General features: G+C 38.5%; 1 protein-coding gene across 1 annotated transcript; it reads left to right on the top strand.

Annotated features, from left to right (window-relative positions):
• The first annotated feature begins 1,321 nt into the window (after nt 1-1,321).
• On the top strand, nt 1,322-24,567 carry LOC140163052 (serine/threonine-protein phosphatase 2A 55 kDa regulatory subunit B alpha isoform-like). Its single transcript, XM_072186410.1, is given in 11 exon segments — nt 1,322-1,637; nt 1,836-1,901; nt 11,096-11,131; nt 11,134-11,192; nt 13,724-13,826; nt 13,829-13,888; nt 17,955-18,245; nt 21,275-21,330; nt 21,332-21,440; nt 22,058-22,319; nt 23,003-24,567. Coding segments are annotated over 11 exon segments (1,332 nt in total). The 5' UTR covers nt 1,322-1,630; the 3' UTR covers nt 23,286-24,567.
• The last annotated feature ends 338 nt before the right edge of the window (nt 24,568-24,905 follow it).

The raw sequence follows: 24,905 nt of genomic DNA, 5'->3' as shown, positions 1-24,905 counted from the left end.
TCCTGTATGTAGATCCCTAAGCAGTAATAAAGTTCTAAAAAGAACCTTAAAAAGTTATATAAAGAACCTTAAAGATTTAAATAGGCCTGGTGACATTCTAATTCATTCACGGACTCATCACAAAGTTAAAGGAGGATTTCGTGATCCTAGCATCCTCTTTTTATGACATTTTTCAGTAGATATCCACGAAAAAAGCTTATTTCCAAAATTTCAGTTGATTCCGATTTTGCGTTTGCGAGTTATGCATGATTATGTGTATTACACTGCTCCATAGACAATGCGTTGTAATTTCGTTCTGGTGCACCAGAACGAAATTCAAATTTGGCGATATTTTTGCTAAACGAATTTTAATTAAAATCTGCAAGAAATATTTGGTACATAAACATTATGTAGCCAGAGGTAGGCTATCCAGTGGTGTAAAAATCTCAACTTTTTTTGGGAAAAGTGGGGGATGAGGCTGTGGATCACGAAATGCCCCTTTAAGAAAAGTAAAACGTAGTGTTAACCCTTTTTGGTACCGTAGGACCTACTAAAACTCATTTTCTTGGATAAAAAACCTTTTTTTCTGTTCTAGAACCCTTTCGGTTCTTTCTTTCGGATTCCTTAAAGGTTCTTCAAGCTTAAGGTTCTACAAAGAACCTTCTTCTTGGCTACAGAACCTTTTTGGTTCTACAAAGAACCCAATTGAAACCCAATGGCACCCACCACCCTGCATCGTTTCGCGTGCCGGAGCAGGCCAGAAAAACATTTTGGCCCCCTCCCAATACCTAAAAATCTTCCGGAACCTCTGCATAATCATGTCGAAAAAAAAGGGGGGGGGGACCTGACATTTTTGAGATCTGAAAAGGTGGAGGGGGGGCCGAAAATTTTTCGCGATGAATTTTTTTGCACCATCGGCAGGCCCCCCTGTCAGTAGGCCTAACAAGTGTTTGTGAACGGTCCCTTATGGGAGGGGGCAGACCAAAATAATTGAATTTGAGGCCGAGCTGAACCCCCGCAAGCTGTACCCCACGGTCAGGGGCGTAGCGTGGGTCATCCGATTGGGGGGGGGGCACCGGGGCTGATGGGGGGCACAAGCCGTTTTTCGGCCATTTTCCTATGGGATTTAAAAAATTTCAGATCGATGGGGGAACCCCCGTGCCCCTATGACGCTTCGCCACTGCCCCCCCCGGTTCCTAAGTCTATGGCACACATTTTTTGCACAATTATCTTGTTGAATCAATGAAATGCCTTCTTCCGCAGCAGCAGAATAGAAGCTTTAGATACCGCACGGATACTTGAAGGTTTACCGTGAACCACTTGACTTGAATGGGAGCTGAAAACTTTTCCCGATTTGCTAAATTTCCGTATGCTGTTACCTGCCGAGTCTACAATGTCTACAGTGTGCTTTACGCCCTACTGATTTACCTGGGGCCATGCTGGGACTTTGACAGTAAGGAGGAGGCTGTTATGACGTCATCGATCGGCCGGTGATTCCCGTTGCGCCATTTTGAAAATTTTCCTATGTGTACCTACCGTGAATATCGAATAAAATCGTATGAATCTTTGGTTATAGTGGTGATGTAGGGGATTCTAATAGCATTTTAAAGCTATATAAACTTTCATTTGGATAATATTTATCCAAAGCACCATGGCCGGTGAGTGCGGTGGGTAGTTAAAACTTCCGTATAATCTCCGTTCACTTTGACATGTTTCCTGCTTCATTCGCTTTGCTGTACACTGTCTTGACTGCAACTGGTCGATACAAAATGTTTTGTGAAATGAATCAAAAACTGTTGATTGTCCACGTATAATTTTAACATATTTTAACTGTGTGTTTTATTTTTATTGAACAGCGAGTGGCGAGGTGCAGTGGTCGTTTTCACAAGTGAAGGGGACGGTTGAAGATGATGTTACCGAAGGTAGGTCGGACTTGTCTTGTCAAAACTCAAGGCGTTTGCATTCATTACAGTATTTACACCCACGTTGAAAATACACAATCATGACAATATTTTAGGTGTGCTGAAATACATGAATATTTCATACCTGAACGTTTATCTGCATGAATTATTATTATGACAGACAGATGTTTACCATGAAAAAAGTGAGAGTGAATTCAGTGAAAGAAAGAACTTATTTTTAAATCTAAAAATATCAACAACAACAAGAGTAGACGTCTCTCTGACAAAGTCACTAACTAAGTTTGAATTGGTTTTAGTTGCATCAGGGGGTTGACAGTGATTCGCCGATACTCCAAATTTGCATGCTACGGTATGCTGTACAGAAGCTGCCGCGAACCACAAAATTTGACACACGTAATATGAGGGCCGCCATCTAAATAGACTATTGCCAAGACAAGTCTTACGTGTAGGCGTGTAACTAAGTTAGGGTTAATTTTCGTGTTTGAAACAGTATTTTCTTGTATATCTTGGCTAGGGTGCATCAAGTGCCCCTCATTTCAACCATATTTTTTGCTCCTAGTGTCAAACTGTGCCATTTAACTACATGTAGAAAATCATCCCCTCCAAATTTAAATTCAATCGGAGGTCGGGAAGGGGGTCCACCGTGAGCTTAATTTAAAGTTCGGACAGAGGCAACCAGTAAAAGTCCGGCCGGCAGCTATGTATACAGCAGGGCGTTTATTCTTCCGTTAATCGCCCCCAAAGCCAAGGGGAGGGAATAATTTTACCCCTTTGGGGAAGAATTTTGCATTTTGAAAAAGAAAAAAAAGAGAGGGGAAAAACATAAGAAAGTCAACAGGATTCAAGGAAGAGTAAAAATAAAATTAACAAATTTGGGGGAATATGTATAACTGGAACATGTATTATTATGTTTTATATTATTTTTGGAATGAAATAGATGGTCACTGGCTGGCAGTGACTGCTCTACAGGGTGGGTGAATTCATCAAGTGTCATTTAGGGAAGAATTATAATGGGTACATAACATTAGCATACATGTAGTGGTCCCTTGGCTTGTACCCATTCCCATCCAAAAAATAATTATTTGAGGGAAACCATGGGAAAAACAGGGAAAGCTGGGTCAGTAATTCTTCCCTGCCTGGGCAATAGTGACTATTATAGTGGTCATACTATAGGTAATAATGCACAGTTTGCACACTTAAGATCAGAGGATGATTTAAGGAAGCCCCATCATGCACTGTAAAAGTGTTATCACTAGAGTTTCAACTGCCACTTTACTTTTCAAATCCCATTGTACTCTGTGCAAAAGATGTTGTTTTAGAATTGCCCGTGTGTCCTTATTACTTGGTCGATTTCAGATCTAAAGTGATGTATGCATGAAGGATAATTCACACCTTCTGTAGATAACATAAAATGTGAAATCGACCAACCTTTTGAAGGTGTTTTTATTGTAAATATATCTGTCCAAATTCAAATTTAACCATGCACGTGTGTATGCAGTGGGCGGGCAGTGGTGTCATGTTCACTCACACAGCTGTGCTAACATAAGACTTGCTGGGAAGTGCTTAAATCATCCTCTGACTTAAGATTAAGGGAGCTCTGCTTTGCATATTTCATACAAAATCCATTTTCTTTTTAGTTTGGACATCTGCCTATCTAGGGAAGCATTTGGGATTCTAATTAGTTAACAGCTCTATTGTCCAAGTTTATCTTCCCTTTTAAACCTCAGCTTCAGATCCAATTCCTTGATTATTCTTCCCTAGATGCAATAGTTCAGTGGCAATCTCTGAACTCTGCAACAGAAGAATTTTAATTCTAAGGCTTTATAAATCAGGGGCATCAAAAACCAGATGGCAAAAAGCTCAAAACACCTAGCAAAAAGCTGCAATTTGGGAAGATCCTATACTTTTATACAGAGCCAGTGTACTGGTACAAAAAAAGCTGAAAATCAAAACAAAAAAGCTGAACTCTCACACCCCTGCAAATAATAAATCACAGCTAAAGAGCCCCATAGAGGTGTTTACCAGCCTGTCTTCCCTTTGAACCATTAGTCCTCAGATGCAATGGTTCAGTGTCCAGACTGTACCATCTAGTAAAGAATTTGATGTTTTTAGGGAAGACAGAATAGAACAACTTGCAACACACCTATGTTCAGTCAGGGAAGGGAGAGAACAAGAAAATAAGGAAAAGTACATGTATGTAGATAGCACCTGGGGGAGGCACTCGAATATGAAAGTGACATACCTGTGCCCACCAGCGTATGAAACTAGGGGTCTATCAGTGTGGACATTTTCAGAAAAAAGGGGGTCATTCGGTGTTGGCAATGTCAAAAATGGAGTGATTTTGTATGGGAGCACCTAAAATTTCACATCATTGACAATCAAAAATAGCTTTTTACCCAATTTTACAGTACAACATAGACAAAACTCATTTATTTTGCTAAAAATGTGTGTGTGAAGTGCGCCGAAAAGAAAGGGGGCCATTCAGTGTAGGCTACTGAAAAAAACAGGGTCATTGGGTGTAGGATTTGCCAAAAATAAGGGGGTCTTTTCATGGGCACATGACGTATGTCAATATATCGGAGTGCCCCCCTTTTTGGTCCATTTTTGGGGTTTTCAGTTGGGGAAGAATCTGAGTACCGTACGGGTGTGACACAGCGCGGTAGGGTGAGGGAATAATTTCAATTTTCTGGAAGAATAGACACCCCTGGTATACAGTCATACCTACAGATTAATAGCTGCCTTTAGTGAAAGTTTTTATAGTACTTCATATCTCAGACAATGCTCAATAAAATGCAAATCGATTTGAACTAAGCAAAAAGGCAGCTATTTTCAAACATATTTGAAGTCATAATAATAGCTGCCATGTGCATGTTTCTCTATTTACAGCTATTTCTGCATGGAAAATGGGTCCATCAAAGCACTGCTTGAGCTTATAAAGTTTGTGCATGATAGGTGCCTTTAACTTAATGACAAATCAATCAGGCAGCTATTTAGTTTTTTACTTTATACTGCACATCACTGTGGCTGCCTTATGAATAACAATGTAATAAATGTACTTATCTTACCATTGCTTTTATTTATCAGTCCATATGAAACAAGTTTGGTAAATTAGGTAGTGTCATTCAAATTACGCTTTCTCAGATTAGGTGTCCATTTTCTATCTTGCTCCATCACTTGCAAGACATTTTGATATAAATGTTCCTCAAGGGCTCTATCTGGGCAGCAGCCAGGAAATCTGCACTGAGTTTCACGCCATGTTCTGCTGCATCATTTACCACATTGACGGCTCTTTGGCTCTTTTGGAACTTTGGCTCTTCGGGAATTTGGTTTCCAAAGCCTGCGCTAGAATTGTCCAAACTACTGTATAGTATCAAAATCTCTCTAATGCAGAATCACATTGAACAGCTTCCGCAAGGCACTGTGACAACAAAGCACCACCAGCTACCCAAGATATGTGAATTTGTTGTATTTGTAAATTTGCAACAATAATCTACAGTTTCTGGTGGATGACATGCAGTGTTGCTTCTGACGTGCCATGGAACGATTCTCCAGTTATACAAGCGTCTCCAATATCAATTCCGGTGTTGCAACAAGTGCACGCAAAGCCCTGAACATGAACAGACATCTGTAGTATCTCACCAAAGAGATGGCACCGCTTGCTCTCTTCAGTGGAAAGGTACCAGTACAAGAGAGACAGGCTTTAGCGAGAAGGCTACTTGTTCAAAGTTGAACCTGATGCAGCAGTACTAAAGCCATGTGTTCCCTGGCCTGGAGAATATCACCCAGTCAAGAGTCCTAGCTGGTTTTGCAGTCAAGGACTTGTGGTTCACTATGAACATCCTGCAGATCAATGACAAATTCCTAGCAGACAATGTTGACACTTGGCCGGAGTCCTCAGCTTATCTGCAATCTCTTAGCAATGTTAGAGCCGTCAATGTGGTAAATGATGCAGCAGAACATGGGGTAAAACTCAGTGCAGATTTCCTGGCTGCTGCCCAGATAGGGAACTTGAGGAACATTTATATCAAAATGTCTTGCAAGTGATGGAGCAAGATAGAAAACAGACACCTAATCTGAGAAAGCGTAAACTGAATGGCACTACCTAATTTACCAAACTTGTATCATATGGACTGATAAATATTAAGCAATGGTAAGGTAAGTACATTTATTACATTGTTATTCATAAGGCAGCCACAGTGATGTGCAGTATAACGTAATGAAAACTAAATAGCTGCCTGATTTATTTGTCATTAAGTTAAAAGCACCTACCATGCACAAACTTTAAGCTTGTAGTGCGTGATGGACCCATTTTCCATGCAGAAACGGCTGTAAATAGAGAAACATGCACATGGCAGCTATTATTATGACTTCAAATATGTCTGAAAATAGCTGCCTTTTGATTAGTTCAAATGGATTTGCATTTTATTGAGTATTGTCTGAGATTTGAAGTACTATAAAACTTTCACTAAAGGCAGCTATTAATGTGTGTGTATAACTGTATACATAATACAATAGCTGGCGGCGGACTTTTACTGGTTGCCTCTGTCCGAACTTTAAGCTCACGGTGGACCCCTTCCCGACCTCCGATTGAATTTAAATTTGGAGGGGATGATTTTCTAGTTAAATGGCACAGTTTGACACTAGGAGCAAAAAATATGGTTGAAATGAGGGGCACTTGATGCACCCTAATCTTGGCCCAGACAGCTGGATTGTTGGTCGATTGGATGTAATCAATAAAAATTAGTTCATGGATGCGCAAAAAAATGTCATTAAAATATTAAAAATAGCTGTTCAACATTTGAAAAAAATACACTGTAGCAGGCTTGAAAAAGTCTTTCCTTGGATGCAGCAAGCCGTGATTTTGACGGGTAATTTTATTACTTGCACGCGGAGCATGGACGCGAAGCAGCCGATAGAAATCGCAGTAGTGTTCCAGGCCTACGCGATTGCAAGGTAATGGCGGCTTCCATAGTTTTATAACTTTTATCAGGGAATAAATAAAGATTGGGAAGCGTCACTCGAAGATAAATGTAATAAAACTATGGATGCCGCCATTACCCTGCCATCGCAGTAGGCCTGGAACACTACCGCGATTTCTACCGGCTGCATCGCGCCCGTTCGCTGCTCAAGAAATAAAATTACCCGTGAAAATCACGGCTTGCTGCAACCAAGGTTAGACCTTTACAAGCCTGCAACAGCGTATTTTTTCAAATGTTGAATAGCTGTTTTTAATACTTTTAATTATATTTTAGCGCATCCATTAACTTAATTTATTAAATACATCAAATCGACCAACAATCCCACTCTCCAGACCAAGATTTATACAAGAAAAATACTGTTTCAATCACAAAATTAACCTTAATTTCGCGCCTACACGTAAGACTTGGCAATAGTCTATTCAGATATCGTTGTCAAGCTCGAGGTGATTGACCCTTGATTATTGACAGTCGGGAACGCGTACTGTTACTCGTAGTCATGGTGCTGGGAGCTGCTGGGCGCGTTCGGGGGTGCTGGCGACTGTCGAGTCGACGGTCGCCAGCACCCCCTTTTCCCAAGATGGCGGCGCCCATGCTGGTACCAAATTTATGATTCCCGGCAACTTCTGTATAGCATACCGTAGCGTGCAAATTTGGCCAAATTTGGAGAATCGGCGAATCACTGTCAACCCCTTGCTTTTATCCTTGACTGACCCTTCCCAATCTTTAATTTATTCCCTCCTGGTTGCATGGATGGTTGACAAACTAGTTCAAGCCAGGCCTAGGGGGCATAGGGGTGGTTAGAGGCCGAGGGGCACCGAGGGTCCACGTCCAACCATAGTTTCGTAGCAACAAGCAGACATTGACTGCTTACTGATATTTTTTTAACGGAACTACTCTTCACTTAATTTGGAGTGGACAAAAAGAGAGTCCTGAAACGCATTTCATCAATATGAAATGGATATAGGTGTAGGCTGTAGGGCTGGCACTTCCGTAATAAGGGGCATTCGGTGAGAGTAAAAATATAAAATATGGGGTCATTGGCAGTGTCCGAAATAAGGAAAATATGGAGGTTATCCCGAGGATAACTAAAGCATGAATTCTGCTTGTCCTCAATACATTTTGGTTGTCCCCGAAATGTGTCATACTTTTGGAGGTAGAATATAGAAGTTGTCCAGGGGATAAGTACATAGCTCAATATGGTTGTCCCCAGTGATTTTTGGACAAGAGGACAAGAGGATAAGTGCTTATTTCGAACACTGGTCATTGGGTGAGAGCAGAGTGAGAGCATGATGCACAGCATGTTATACACTTGTCATGTCAGATGATGGGTGCCCACCCCCACTGCCGTAATGCCCTCAAAATATGTCCTTTACTGACGGCAGTCACTTGCAGAGCACTCTAATGAATTTGCCGTGGGTGCCCCAGCCCTGCACCTTCATTATAAATCATTAACAAGTACTGGTTAAAACCCGAAAAATTGTGGAAAATTAAATTTAAAATCTTGAACACAATCGCTATTTTGAGCATCGTAACCCAGCTATCAATCACAGTATACCCAATAGTTTGTTATGAATTAATATTCATTATGGTACCCCTACGTAAGCTTACATATTCAGCCAATCACATCGGCTTTTATACATTATCTGGTTGCTAGAAATCTGACTTCATTTTTCCGATTGGTCAGAGAAATACATTCAGCGTACTATCGACCAATCAGAAACACTGTCTGTTAGTAACTAAGCTTCCTCGTGTCGTGAACAAAATCCTAGCACTGGGCAAATCAATTGATCTCTCGATTAGCAAACATTGACTTCCCATTGCAAACCGATGGCGATACCCTTCCGGTATCGTCTTATCTTGTACATGTGAGCCCATCTCTAGATATGTTTTGAACGAAATAGTTTTTATCCCGGCGAATTTTATGGGGTCATTGGGTGAGAGCAGAGTGAGAGCATGATGCACAGCATGTTATACACTTGTCATGTCAGATGATGGGTGCCCACCCCCACCGCCGTAATGCCCTCAAAATATGTCCTTTACTGACGGCAGTCACTTGTCGTGCCCTCTAATGAATTTGCCGTGGGTGCCCCAGCCCTGCCCCTTCATTATAAATCATTAACAAGTACTGGTTAAAACCCCGAAAAATTGTGGAAAATTAAATTTAAAATCTTGAACACAATCGCTATTTTGAGCATCGTAACCCAGCTATCAATCACAGTATACCCAATAGTTTGTTATGAATTAATATTCATTATGGTACCCCTACGTAAGCTTACATATTCAGCCAATCACATCGGCTTTTATACATTATCTGGTTGCCAGTGGCGGCGCCAGGAATTTTTTTTCGGGAGGGCATTAGGGGGCAAAGTGAATTTCAGGGGGGGCAAAATCAACAAAGTTTGCGCAAAATTACCGTAAAAAGTGGAAATTTTCGTAATTTTGGGTTTTTCTGGGGGCAACAGGGGGCAAGAGTTCTGACTGGGGGCATTTGCCCCCTCCATGCCCCCCTGTGGCGCCGCCACTGCTGGTTGCTAGAAATCTGACTTCATTTTTCCGATTGGTCAGAGAAATACATTCAGCGTACATGTACTATCGACCAATCAGAAACACTGTAAGTAACTAAGCTTCCTCGTGTCGTGAACAAAATCCTAGCACTGGGCAAATCAATTGATCTCTCGATTAGCAAACATTGACTTACCATTGCAAACCGATGGCGATACCCTTCCGGTATCGTCTTATCTTGTACATGTGAGCCCATATCTAGATATGTTTTGAACGAAATAGTTTTTATCCCGGCGAATTTGATCAATATTATTACCAAAGTTACAGCTGTTTCATCGCTGTTTCGAGTCAGTTTTGCAGCTGACTAGGGATCGCAAAATTTAAGTAAATTAAACTGTTGATTTTGATTGCTTTGTATTATTTAAGCAGGTTTTTGAGCAATCAGGTTAGTTTTAGTGTAAAGTTGAGAGTCGAATTTTTTTGGTGTCAAATTCAGCTGACAGCAATGCATCTATTCGCTTTTGAAAAATTGCCTTGGTGCCCTTCTCAAATTTTCAACAGTTGCCATGATGCCCTTTTGAAATATTACACCCTGCTGCGCTGCCTTGCCCTTCCAGTGAAAATCCAAGGCAATTATCAACTTGCCCTAAAAAAGTTGCCGTGCCCCTTCAGATCCTTAATTCGAGGGCTGTCAGGAATACACACAAACAATTGGTCAATATACAGGGTGCCACAAATGTCATATAGGGTGGAAAAGTTAAATTTTGGTTCAAAAAGTATACAATTTTGTTCCTCTCTTTACTAACATAAAAACCTTTTTACATGTAGATGTGCTAATAACATTGTAGACTTTCAAAAAAAGCAAACAAGTAATGATGAGTTATGTTGCCTAACTGAGATACAGGGTGTTCAAAAGTCGTACAAAATCTTTATGATTTTTATTATATTTTCAATCAAAACCTTTTTCCTTCATGCCCTACACAAAAAGAAATGATAACTTTTACAGAAGTAGGGTAACTTATTCAAGAAATATGACATTCAGAACATTTCAGAGCATAAATGCATGCTTAGTAGGCCTACTTAACGTATAGGAAAAGCATAGAACCCCTGACACAGAATGCAGCAAATTTACAACAAATTAAACTAGCTTGGAGTAAAATTGGTCACATTACCTACTACATTTTGTAGGTCTACATAAATACCAAAACAATATGGTACATAATCCATCCCAATACCTTGCTGGGTTATGAAGTTAGAGTAAAAAATAAATTCGAGAGGCACTAAAATCAATATTCCCTATACTTTAACACATGCCTCAACCATATTCACCTCAACCGTATTCGCACCCCTGACACTACTTCGTTTGAATTGCAATATCTCAAGAAGGAAATGTAGTGTGAAGTTGTTACTTTCCAAAATGTTAGCTAGATAAATTAGGAACAAATTGAGACCAAAACTAGTGCAGTACGGTACCCATCTCCATTCTTGAGATCTGGTATAGAATGTCCTGAAAAAATACCCCAATTCATGACGCACAACCACAAGTGATTGGGGAAAAGGCTAGGGGGTATCAACGCCCTTAAAAAAGGGGGGTTTTGTTTTGCTTTTTTTTACGATGAAAAAAAAATTAAAAATCTTGTTTGAGTGACCCCTCGGCACCGCCCACCTTAGCTACAACCCTTAATGTGATGTTTTGTTTGTGTTTTGCTACAGCTGATATTATATCTACAGTAGAGTTTAATCATGACGGGAATTGTTAGCTACCGGGGACAAAGGTGGACGTGTAGTTATATTCCAAAGAGAAGAACAGGTAAGGCCAGGAAAAAAATGTACAGGTACATACATTTATTACAGGGTCAGAATTTTGTTTCACAGTGCGAGAATCAATCTTGATTCTTGCAGAATAAATTTGCGGGAATCATTTGATTCTCGCAAATCAACTTCTGTGTAAACTACAAATGTTTGTGATCGATTCTCGGATTCACGCCAAAATTCTGACCCAGTTATCAGGCAAAAAGGCTGATTCTGTGAAAAACAAGTTTGATTTTTAAAGGGGCATCCTCACATTTTGTTAATTTTAGTGGAAAAGTAACCCATACAAATTTTTTATCATTTTTCATGAATAAAAAAAAATCAGAGGCTGCTACCTGACTTTTGCATGTGAATTCAACAGGAATTTTTTGCTTATGCCAGACCTCTAAAACGTGATACATTTTATTTTTATCCAACTTGTCATTTAGAGCGATAGATTATAGATACATTGAAAGAAAATAAAATTAAAAGTAGGGGTAGGTTAAACAGCCTTTTAAGGGGGTACTACACCCCTGGCAAATTTGGGGGCCTATTTTTGCATTTTTCTCAAAAATTATAGCACATTGGTGACAAGTAAGATATGTATATTATAGGGGCAAGGACTACAACTACTGTACTGAAAATTCAGCAACTCAAAGCAAGTAGTTATTGATTTATTGATCAAATATTGGTTTTCCCTAATTTTTGACTGTAACTCCACAACTGTTGTCTGTGCTGAAATAAAATTTCCAGTGCAGTAGTTGTATACCTTGCCCCAATAATATACATATCTTACTTGTCCCCAATTCGCTATAATTTTTGAGAAAAATGCAAAAATAGGTACAAAATTGGGCAGGGGTGTAGTACCCCCTTAAAAAGGGTGATGTTTCAAATTTCTTAGGGAACCAGCTTATTTGATGCGGCATGATCTCCTGAGCCTTTTTCATTCAAATCGGCCAAAAAATGAGAAGGTGCCGGCCAAAACAAGTATGACAGGGGGTCTGTTGGGGGTCTTAAAATCAATATTTTCATCCATAATCATTATTTTATGCCTAATTCTGTTAAAGTTGGTGTTGGTTAGCATGTAATTGATGTCTAGAATTCCATTTTTGAAACTTAAATAAAAATTGGAGTTGTCGTTTTCTTAAAATGGCTGTTTTACGTCCAAATAAGGATGTGAGGGCGCTTTGCATAAAACATGCACACATTTTTTTCACATGAAAATTTAATGATGTCAGTATGAAGATAATCACATGTGGCACATCCTCAAGAAATTTGGGCATTATATTTCTTTTTGTTTGACGTGGCACCATTTTTCAGTATTCTCAGGAAGCCTTCCATTGAAACATTATACATTTTAAAGTGCATTGACCCTGTACAGTTGAATGCCAGCTTTCTATGAAATATTCAAATGGCTGCCAAAATCAAACCGTACAATGTAAATCGCTCAAATTTCTTGAGCAGGTACTACCTATGATTATCTTTATACATACATTTTGTACACCATTGAAATTTCCATTTTTAAAAATCGTTTGCAAGTTAAATGCGAAGCGCCCTCATATCCTTATTTGGACGTAAAATGGCCATTTTTAGAAAACGACAACTCCAATTTTTATGCAACATTCAAAATGGAATTCTAAACATCAATTACATACAAATCAATACCAACTTTCACAGAATCAGGCATATAATAATGATTGTTGATGAAAATATTGATTTTCAGACCCCCCCTGTCCAAATACTTGTTTTGGCCGGCACCTTCTCATTTTTTGGCCGATTTGGATGAAAAAGGTGTCAAAATGCTCAGGAGATCATACTGCATCAAATAAGCTGGTTCCCTAAGAAATTTGAAGCATCATCATTCTATAACCCACCACTATTAAAAGGGCATTTCATGATCCGCATCATCCCCCCACTTTTCTCCAAAAAAGTTGGAGATTTTTATACCATTGGAAACCTCTGCATGTAGCTACATAATGGTTGCAAAAAAATGGAGGGGGAGGTTAATTAGAGAATATACCGTATTATTTCAAGTACTTGTTTTTGTCATTGCGCCTTGCGGCACACATGAAGTTGTTATTTAAAGTAGGTACTTTGTTTTTCAAGATTAAAAGATCAGTCGGAATGGCAAATGAAATTATGACTGTCAGGATGGCAAATGAATGAACAGGCAGATGTGCAATCTGCCATGTTAGACTGTGTAATTGCACGCATCGGCTTCATCCTGTAACCTAGGTGTGCATCCGGGGGGGGGGGGGGTTCTGAAAAAAATTTGTACGGGGATGTCGCACCCCGATTTTTGGCTGCTGACTTTCTCTACTTTTTCTGTTTTTGCAACCAACCAGAATACCTTCAACCAGGAGAACCCCCCCCCCAGGTGTGCATGTTATCAATATCATGGATGCATGGTGGAAACATGGGCATTTGTTACTCTGTGTTCATTCATCTGTCATTCTGACTTGTTTGGCTTCAGTATTGAATACAAGCCATTGATGTTGTTATGGGCTAAGGGCTTATTACACACTGTTTTTGCAACTCTTCTTTTTTCAGTCGAAACACGCAGAGCCTCCCCGAGGTGAATACAATGTATATAGTACCTTCCAGAGTCACGAGCCAGAGTTTGACTACTTGAAGAGTTTAGAAATAGAAGAAAAATCAACAAAATCAAGTGGCTGCGAGGCAAAACCACGCATTACTTTCTACTTTCAACAAATGGTAATTATGAAATTTTATTGTCGGTAGGTTTTGTGTCAACTGGTAAGATTGTGTTGGGTGAGATTTTTTAGAGAGTTTTGTGCATGTAAAAAAAAGGTGATTTCAAAGTATTTTTTTACATGTAGGTCAAGAAGTTTTGTGATGTGATACTTCTCTGATGGGTGCTTTTGGTCTACATGTAGTCCCTATGACTAGTGATAGGCTGTACAGCCCAAAAAAAAGGTGATGTTTCAAAAAGCTTAGGGTACCAGCTGAATTGAAGCAGCTAATCCTCCTGAGCATTTTGACACCTTTAAAAAAAATTGTTTGAAAAATGAGACAGTGCCGGCCATAAAACTACGCATAAGGGGGATTTCTTGGGCCCCCCCCTGTTTTTCACTATTTTGACAATTATGGGTTTTTTCTTTGCTGTTTGTTGGATTCTAATGATTATTTACCGGTACATGATTTGGGTCCCCTGGATATATTTAAATGCAATTTTTACACAAATCGTAAGTTTAAGAGCCAATTTAGGATGTGAGGGGTCGCTGTTCAGCCTAATAGCTGTTACGTATCCCCCCTACTAAAATGTTATCATTTCTTATTATCAAATCAAAGTTACTGATAAATAACAGCATCTGTCCAAATTTGAACTCTCAACCTTATTTCACTTGTGCGTGGTAACCATTTGAAAATGTGTAGAGACGCTTCCATTGACTTACATGTGATACAAAGTTTGTTGACCCCTGTATATTGCTATATGGTCATTTTCACAGTAAAGGGTGTAACTTTTGATTTTAGGGTCAAAATTTCAAACCACTTAAATATGTTTCTGTTTACTGAAATCATGCATAGAAGCAACTTAAATTCCAGTAAAATAATGTTTCAAGGCTTAAACCTTTTGATTTCTAATAAAAATTTGACATTTCCATAACATTTTGGTTAAAATCTAAGAAAAAATGTATTTTACATAACGTCAGAAAACTATGACATGAAAGCTGTAATACATGTGAAATCCCATTCCAAAGTAAGTCAACAGATATAAGTTAAATTTTATACCATGTTTTGCTATGTTTGTAATTGCAGTTTTGAAAATTTTTAACATCAAGTGTCATTTACAATGGAAATTTCCAAACCTGAAACACATTTTTAAGTTTTAATTGGGTTCCTAAAATAATTTGAATGTCTAACTTCATGTACAAATACTACTTGATGAAAGGAACCTCCCAGCCAAGTTTCACAGAAATTGGAGTTATTTTTTAGAATGGGCAATTCAAGCGATTTGTGTTTCGGAGGCTTCAGTTAACAACACAGGTGATCATAAAAGTAAAATATTTGGCTAACTACTACAAGTTGACATAAAAAAATAGGTAAAAAATATCACAATTACCCATTTTCATGCTTTGCTTCTAAGTATTGAATTTCAGTTGTGACAAAAATTAAATTATCACAGCAAGTCATTTTTTTTTGTTTCGAGGCTTCATGTTAACAATTGTTAAACATTGCAGAAGTAGTTTTTTGAAAACAGCAGTGTTGGGATCATCTAAGCTGTTATTTTCTTGTGTGTATTGATTCAATGATTCTATGCGGCAGATATTGTAGATTTATCACATGTTAATTTTTTCACCCATTTGTTAAGTGTGGTGTTTTTTGCATGTGAAGCCTCCGAAACAGGCTTTTTGGGTATCAGTATATTTTTCAAACATTAACCATAATGTCAATTTTTTTTAATTTATGACATTCTGCACATATCAAGTAATAATTACAATGCAGATATCAGTATGAAACACACCAATTTAGATATGCATAGATGATAATTAATCTTATTGTTGTTTCGGAGGCTTCATTTGTTTCGGAGGCTTCAATTGTTAACGGAAAGTTTGTATTGGGTCCCATTTTCAAACGGTGATATATATCTCCACGATTTAAAAACATGTGACTTGAGGATCTACTTTGCTACATTTTGATAAATAGATTGGATGAGCTCTTTTATTTATATTTGCACAAGCTTGCTGAACAGTTTGTTTCGGAAGAATACAAAAAAGTTAATGGAAAAACGGCTCTTTGAAGTCAAGATTTTATAAAAATTTTAAAAGCTTGCAAATCGACTAATTTTTGTTACCCATTTCAAGTTAAGATAACAACTGTTATGAATCAAGAAGAAGTGAAGAAATAACCAAGAATTATGAACCAAAGCTACACCCACAAAGTTTGTTAACAATTGTTAACGGAAAATGAAGCCTCGAAACGACAAATATCAAGTCCGGTTCTCAAAAATACAGGGCTGTTCACAATTAAATCTAATGTGGCAGTGTTTACTGAACATATGACTGTAGGGGAGATTGGGGTTAGTTGAAACATTTTTCACAAAATCGCCTTTTAACGCAAAACCAATTACTTTCAAGAAACACTAACCATATCAGTATAAACATATACATACATGCTACAAATACAGCCTTAAACTTTATTGGACCTGCTTATGATTATTCATATAATCCAATTTGAAAATTTGAAAAAAGTGTTTCAACTAACCCCACCCCTGGGGTAAGTTGAAACATAGGTGGGTTAGTTGAAACACGGCTAGTAAAAATTTCAAAATAATTATTATTGTGTTGTAACTTGTTAGGGTTATACTTCCCTTGAAGGCACCCTTTAACATACAATCAGTGTGAAAAAATGAATAAATAAATATGTTGGAGTGCGGGTCAATACTTTGGACACAAGGTGACGAGTGTCACCATGGACCAAAATATGAGAAGCCTAAAATATTATAAAATGTACTTTCTGTGTGCACTTTTTGCTTGTATTATTGCTTTTTAACCATATTAAAGCAATATTGAAGAAATGGTAAACATGTTACAAATTTTTAAAAAGTCAAATTTTTAACCATATTTTTCTATGCGATTTTCATGTGTCAACTAACCCCACCTCAAAAGTTTCAACTAACCCCGATGCCTATTTTTACATTTCAAAGTTTATTACACAAAATAAGAAATACAATAAAACCTTTATTTAACATTATTCTGGGACTTACTACTAGTGCTATTTTTTGTGTCAGAAAAAAATACAATGTTTCAACTTACCCTGCGTTCCAACTAACCCCAATCTCCCCTACTTTCAGGATAAGATAAATTATCCATGAACTATTTGAAGAAAACACAGGGTTTTACAAAAATGTTACTGTTTTTTATAGTTTTTCAAAATGGCAATATTAGGTACATTTAAGCCTGCTAAAACTGAACGCAGTAACTCCCAAAGCTGATTATGCTACCCAAGGTAGCTGCTAACTAGATGACTTATGTGGCCAAAAATCATGGAATTCTGTGGCTTTATTAGAATACTACGGATTAAAATGTTAAAAATCCAAAGTTACACCCTTTACCGTGAAAATGACCATATATTAAAAATTAGTGCCACTGCCACACCAAATGTGATAAATGACTGAAAAATTTCAGAATATGGATGATTGATGATTATCTCCAGTATGATTAACTTAAAAATCAAAAATGGTTGCAAAAGGGGTCGCTAAAAGGTCAAGCGCTCTCACGGCCTAATTTTGCCCAAAACCGTTAATTTTAAGGAAAAGTTTCATTTGACACAAAGTGCATAAATGACCTTCCTGGACCCAAAACTATGTAAGTAGATACCAAAAAATGCATTACATAATCCTTAATGTGATAAAATTCCTTAAAACTAGAAAATAAAGGTCAAATCTGCCCCCCCCCCCCCCTTGTGTGTCGTTATTTGGGTGGCACTGTCTCAATTTTTGGCCGATTTCAATAAAATTGACCAGTGTCAAATTACTCAGAACAACAAGCTGCATCAAATATATATCTACAAACCTGATGAATCTATTCAGTGGTACCCTAAGCTGTTTGCAACTACACCATAAATACAGCCTATCACTACTATGACCTCAACATGTTCAGTACATCTGTATCCAGGGGGGGGGGGGGCTAAATACCCCACATCCCCATTGATATTGACCCACAAGCCTCCAAATATTTTTCTTTTAGGCTACTTTCTCTCAAGGTGTCATTTACATGTAACCACATATTCTCACTCACTTTAAATATCTCTTTTACAGACAAAACTGTTAAATTATGGAAAGTATCTGAAAGGGACAAGAAATTTGTAGGCTTCAATCTTCAAAATGACGATGGCTCAGTACGAGACCTGCCCGAGTTAACATCCCTCCGAGTGCCCAACACCCAACCCATGGAGCTGATGGTTGAAGCCAGCCCTAGAAGAGTATTTGCCAACGCACACACGTATCACATCAACTCCATTTCCGTAAATAGCGACGGGGAGACGTACGTGTCGGCAGACGATCTCAGAATTAATTTATGGCATCTAGGAATTACAGATCAAAGTTTTAGTATCCTTTTGCTTTTATTATGGGTAGTTCAAACTACATGTAAGAGATTATATATAGGTTTGTACATGTATGCACAAAGCAAGTTAGACCAGGTGTAACTAGGAACATTTTATAGTCCTGTGGAGGAGAAAATGCTGCAGTTAAACTTTTGAGTTATGTTTTTGAAGTGGATGGACCTCCGCCAAAATCGTGTGACCTAGGTCAAGGTCATGTGATGTTTGAATGAAATGATTGGGTGTTGAGATCACATGATTGTACCTAGATAGTCTCCATAGTTAGACCAGGTCTAACTTATGTTGTGCATACGGACCATAGAGTCCACACTCGGAATAGCTGTGTGTGTAAAGACATAAGCTTGGGAGCCGAAAAGAGTGTACCTCCTGCATATATGGCAAGAGCCCAAAATGTAACCATAATTAGCATCTTTAGGTGGTACTACACTCCTTGATAAATTTGTGATTATTTTTGCATTTCTCTCAAAAAATAATAACACACTGGTAGCAAAAGTTATGTATATTATAGGGGCAAGGAATCCAGTTACTACACTGGAATTTCAGTGACTCTGGACAAGCTGTACGTTATTTATGATAAGAAAAGAGGTACGGCTAGAATGTACCTCATTTCTTAACATATATAATGAACCACTTGCTTTGAATCACTGAAATTTCAGTGAAGTAATTGGATTCCTTGCCCCTGGTCGTGCGCCATGAGTTGGGGGCCAAATGTGTTACATACTAAAAAATTGAACAATTTACATGTGTTTGTACTTAAACTGATCTAATTCATACACTGTTCATCAAAACCCTATTAAACTATATATCATTGTCAAGCTTAGAGTACCAGGAATACACACATACAAACAATTGGTCAATATACAGGGTGCCGCAAATGTCATATAGGGTGGAAAAGTTAAATTTTGGTTCTTACTACAGTGAATATGAAAACGGGTGGTTTTGTACGTAAAAGTTTGAATTTTATAGAATAAACCAATCATAAAGAGTTTAAAATGATTAAAAACAATTAGCAGAATTGTTTAGCTGTAAATTAAGACCAAAACCAAGTATATAGCCCCTGTAGCAGTGAATTTATTCAAGTTACACACATCAGTCCAAGAGAACGCCAAATATGGATCAGGAGTATTACATAATAATACCCTGCTATGACAATAGCTGCACTAGGTTAATCGTATAATCTCCTTATGTGGTTAGCATGGCTGGGCCAGGAAATCCACAAGGTCAGCCAACGTATGTACAATTGTACATGTATTCGGTACATGTGCCATATCTTTTACAATGGGTGATAAATTTCTGGTTTGTTTTATTTCAAAAGCGCAACATTCGATATTCTAAAGCTTGGTCCAAATCCAAGAGAAGAACCAACTCTAGTAATTTATGTGGTTTCAAATTATATCAGACGTTGCCTTTTTGATAGAAATGGTGTTTGTTGATGTGCACAGTTTCCCATTAGATCATAACATGCTGTTGTACATCCAAGGTCAAAGGTCTTTTAATCCATATTTGGCGTTGTTCTGGGACTGCACATGAAACGTCGCGTTCCCATAGAGTTTGTGTGTACCGCTTCCCCCTCCTCCACTTCCCCCTCCTCCACCACCCTGACTGCTCGTAATTCAATCAACCACAGCCGTTAGTTGAGAAGCTATATCCTTCATATTTACAGGTTATTTAGTGGTATTATTTAGCTTTCAAATGAGACCAAAACCATGACATAATCTTTTTGTTTAGCCGAGGTATGATGAATTGAACAGATCATAATTTGAAAATACGTAACACCACCACCATTTTTGGGGGGCGAGTTCAAAACGCGTGGCCATAGGAAAAGTCTAGAAACCATGACACAGAATGCAGCAAGCTTGCAACAAATTAACTTGGAGTACAACTAGTCACACATCAAACTAGACAGAAATACCGAAACAATGGTACATAATCCATCTCAATACCTTGCTGGGTTATGAAGTTACAGTAAAAAATATATTTGAGTCACCAAAAAACAATATTCCCTATACTTTAACACATGCCTCATCCGTAGGCTCCTCATCCGTAGGCTCCGCCACCCCTGACTTAACATCCTTTGATTGGCAATATCTCACAAAGTACAAATAGTATAAAAGTTTTACCTTCCACAATTTTAGCCAGATAAATGAGCAAGAAAATAAGACCAAAACCAGTTCAGTACCCAGTGCTGTACGGTGCGACCATTTTAGGCGCATTGGCGACTAGATTTTTTCTGATGGCGACTAAATATTCAATCCCTGGCGCCAATGGCGACCAACTATTGAAGCTTTTAATCGCCAGCAAATGCAAAACATGTGTATGTAATGTAGCATTCAAGAGTATGAATGTATGCTATTAATATATGCATTTATCATGTCTCAATGGGGACTTCCTGGAAAACATATAGCCCTACACTGTACATGCTGTGTAAGAAGTATGTAGAGTTCAATGGGAATATGTAGATTGAGTACAGCAGCTATGAACATTCAACGCACATGGCTGTTCAGTTGGCACCACATATTTTTTACCCTGGGAGCAAAATTTGGGCGCCTAAATTTATAAAGTTAGGAGCCATTGGCTCCTCAATCAGGTTTTGCACCGTACAGCACTGTCAGTACCCCTATCCATTCTTGAGATCTGTGACAAAATGTTTGGGAAAAAATAAAAAAATGTAACACCGCCACCTTTTCCTATACCCCAATTCATGGCTCATGACCCCCTATACTATACATAACAAATGTTAACTTTTGTTACCTTCCAGTGTGTATAATCAAATTAAGTATTTCTTGGCCATACTGGAACATGCGTGTTGCGTCCATGTAGTTTTCTAAGCGTGTACGCAGTGTAAGATGCGTGTATACTTACTTCTGTACCACGCTATGTGTGCGTGTGTTTATCACATAATGGTATCAGCAACATTGCTGGTGGTCAAAGTATTGATTGGCAATCAGTCAATGAATTGTTTAGGATAAATGCACAAATATTAAATGTTATTTCTTTAACCCAAGTTTTCCCCAGATATTGTAGATATAAAGCCAGCAAATATGGAAGAACTAACAGAAGTTATAACAGCCAGCAGAATTCCATCCAAAAGATTGTAATGTATTTGTGTACAGCAGTAGTAAGGGTACCATTAGGTTATGTGACATGAGAGCATCAGCATTATGTGACCAAAGTGCAAAAAGTAAGTACCATTTGGATTAAAGCTCCTTGACCTGATCGACAGCTTCATTCCTCATTGATGAGATTTTGGTATATCATATGCATACCTGCCAACTGTCCCTATAATAAGGATTGTCCCTATTTTTACTGAAACAAAAAGCATAAAAGAGAGCAACTTTACCATGTGTCCCTATTTGTGCAAATGACTATAGTAATGTATCTAGGAAATTCAGGAATGTCCCTCTTTCTTCCCGCATTTGTCCCTATTTGTAAGGTTTTAGGGTTGGCGGGTATGCATAATAGATCCTATTTTCTTATTACTAACCTAAAATTTGGTTTGACTCTGCATGCATTTAGGATGACAGTGAACATTAAGAAATTTTGTATCAGAAACACATCGTTGTTGGGCAGGAAAAAACTCCTGTGTGATTGTGGCCCTGAACATGTTTAAAACAAAACTGCCAAAAAGATACATAGGTGGTTTTGCTTTAAACATGTTCAGGGGCCAGTGACAAGCGACGACATGTTGAAATCCAAAAGAGAAAGTATTAACTAGTATGTGTGGCATAAAATAGAGCAAAACCAAAGACAACAAAAGTTAGTAATATTCAGTACCTCTCTTTCTCTCTATCCCCCCAGTGTTTGAAGAACCAGAGGACCCTAGCAATCGATCGTTCTTCTCCGAGATCATATCGTCCATCTCAGATGTAAGGTTCAGCCACAGCGGCAGGTATCTCATCTCGCGCGACTATCTCTCCGTCAAAGTGTGGGACGTACTGATGGACACCAAGCCCGTAGAGACGTTCCCTGTACACGAGTACTTAAGAAGTAAGCTGTGTTCGCTCTACGAGAACGACTGCATATTTGATAAGTTTGAATGTGTATGGAATGGTACTGATAGGTAAGTTGTACTAAAAAAAAAATAATGGCCTGGATAATTTTAGTCCCAAGTTTCTAAATATATCTCAAGTTCTAGCAAATCTTAATCTTAATTTCACAAAGGTGGTGACTTGATGTAGTGATTAATAATGGCATGCAGGAACCAATCATAAGGCTGTGGGAATGAATGTTTTAGATCTGCGTCCACTGCCCGCATGCTTCGAAACCTACCGCATGAAATTGTCATTAAAAACAAAAATTCATAATTTCATAAGTTCTGGATCGACCAGCTGCTGGTGAACGCTTTATTTCAATGCAATAATCGGCAGCTAGAGCCGCCCTTGTAACTCCGTTCAATGCAAATCTAAAACTTTTAATTCCCATGGCCTAACCTTATGACGAGTAGAGAATACTTTAAACAACAACAATGTCATCAACCTGGATGCGAAATTAAGTAGCTCTACTCCTAATAATTAATGCAACCCCTCACATGTTACATCCCCAAAATGAATTTGATTGATCAGGGCCAGAAGTAGTTTAGTGCAACAGCTGCCGTGCATAGATATTAAAGTGCAATAAATACTATGTGTAAATTGCATAATGGGCACAACGCAGCTATTGTACTTATCCACTTATGGCACTGAGCAGTTGAATTGCAAATTTTTTAATTTTCACATGTGATGTTATTCTCTCCTCTCCCCACAGTTCTATCATGACAGGGTCTTACAACAACTTCTTTCGCATGTTCGATCGCAACACCAAGCGGGACGTGACGCTAGAGGCGTCGCGGGAGAACTGCAAACCCCTCCACGTGCTGAAACCGCGCCGGGTCAACACCAGCGGCAAGCGGAAACGAGATGAGATTAGCGTAGATAGTCTAGACTTCAATCGCAAGATTCTCCATACAGCGTGGCACCCCAAAGAAAACATCATTGCAGTGGCGGCGACGAATAACTTGTACCTCTTCCAGGAGAAACCGCCGAGCTAAGAGTAGGCTGCTGGACTGTTCTTTTCTTCTTGTCTGTAAGGTTAAAATGTACAGTTTGTAAGAAAACAACAAAAAATAGTACAAAAAAAAGAGGAAGATAACATAGTATGGTAGGATATTTCAAACCAGCGGCTGAGTGTCGTGGAAAGAGACGGGTCTGTAGGTTCAAATCGGTTACTCTTATTTTTTGTTTCCATTCCAAACGGATTTGAATTGAACAAGACTTGAAATATTTTTGTATTACTTTACCCTAAAGCATTAGCCCCAGTTCCGGTGGCGTATAAGCCTGCCCCCTGTGAACACCATTCGGCAATGCCCCAGCCAAGGTACTTACATATTCGTCATGGACCTAGTTCAGATTTTGCAGTTTGCACAAATTAAAGAACGTCCTCCATGATACATTTGTATTGCTCTTATGTGGACCCTGTAAGGGACTAAATCATATATTGTTTGTGAATGTTTGAAGAACCTAAAATGTATATTTTGCACAGCCAAATTGTCTCATTCCATAAATATTGTTTAAAATATTTTTTTTCTCTTTTATTTGGTTGAAACTTGTGCAACATGTCATCGGTTCATATGCAGTTGAAATAGGCTATCCCAGTTGAAATCCATACACCCTATGGAATACATGACCTTAATCTCTCACACAGGGAGTGTGAATTTTAAATGGAGTTACCTGAATGGATGACTCCATTTGAAATCATACACCCCTCTTTGGAGATTAAGGTCATGTCTTCCATAGGAGGTGTATGGATTTCAACTCGAATAGCCCAATGTGTAAAAGTTCATGTGGGGTCAGCACTCGGTCTCTGTGTTTGAAATGCATTAAAGTCTGTTCAATGCAAGGTGGAATATGACCCTATCCATTAACCTTTGTTGTATCTCATACACCCTGTTCAAAGCCATGTGCCATCTTTCTGTAAATGATCTATAACTAATTATGTTCTACAAATAAGATGGCAACATGGGGCTCCATTTGTGTAAGATCCATGCATTTTGATGTTGGGTAATGTTCCACCTTTTATTGGACAGAGTATAGCAGGGCTTGAAATAAGAACAGTAATGCTCAGTGTCAAGTGTTTTAAGGGACCAACATATATCATTTTTGCAAACATGAAGTACATGTCAGTTCGGGGGCACTGCTAATTCAAAGACGTCTCTGATATCAAATACTCTTGAAGCGTCATGTCACCTTACAGTATCATATTTCAGAGACGTCTCATAAATCACATACTCCCTAGTTTCAAAACCCAGTCGCAAACGATATAAGTAATTTTGATGAACGCCCCAGCGCAGTGGCAATAGTTTTGTGTATAGGCCTTATCAGGGTTGTGGCTAACCCAAGTTGAGCATGTTGAGTGTTTGCTAATTTTACTATCCAATTCATGAATTGGATAGTAAAATTGGGATTTTTTTACCTCAAAACATTTGATTTTAGCCATTGCAATCTAAGTGTGTTCTGGGACCATTTATCAGAATTTGCACAGATAGATATAATTTTTTTTCAGGTAGATATTTGCTAAACATAGGAAAGCTTATTGTAATACACTCAGCTTCGTTCCGATGTGCTGCATCTAGTGCCGAACTGTCAACAAAGCTCGAAGTATGTGATATCAC

This window comes from Amphiura filiformis, chromosome 10 (genome assembly GCF_039555335.1).
Source record: "Amphiura filiformis chromosome 10, Afil_fr2py, whole genome shotgun sequence".
NCBI lineage: Eukaryota > Metazoa > Echinodermata > Ophiuroidea > Amphilepidida > Amphiuridae > Amphiura > Amphiura filiformis.
This window is presented reverse-complemented; position numbering and strand designations above follow the sequence as displayed.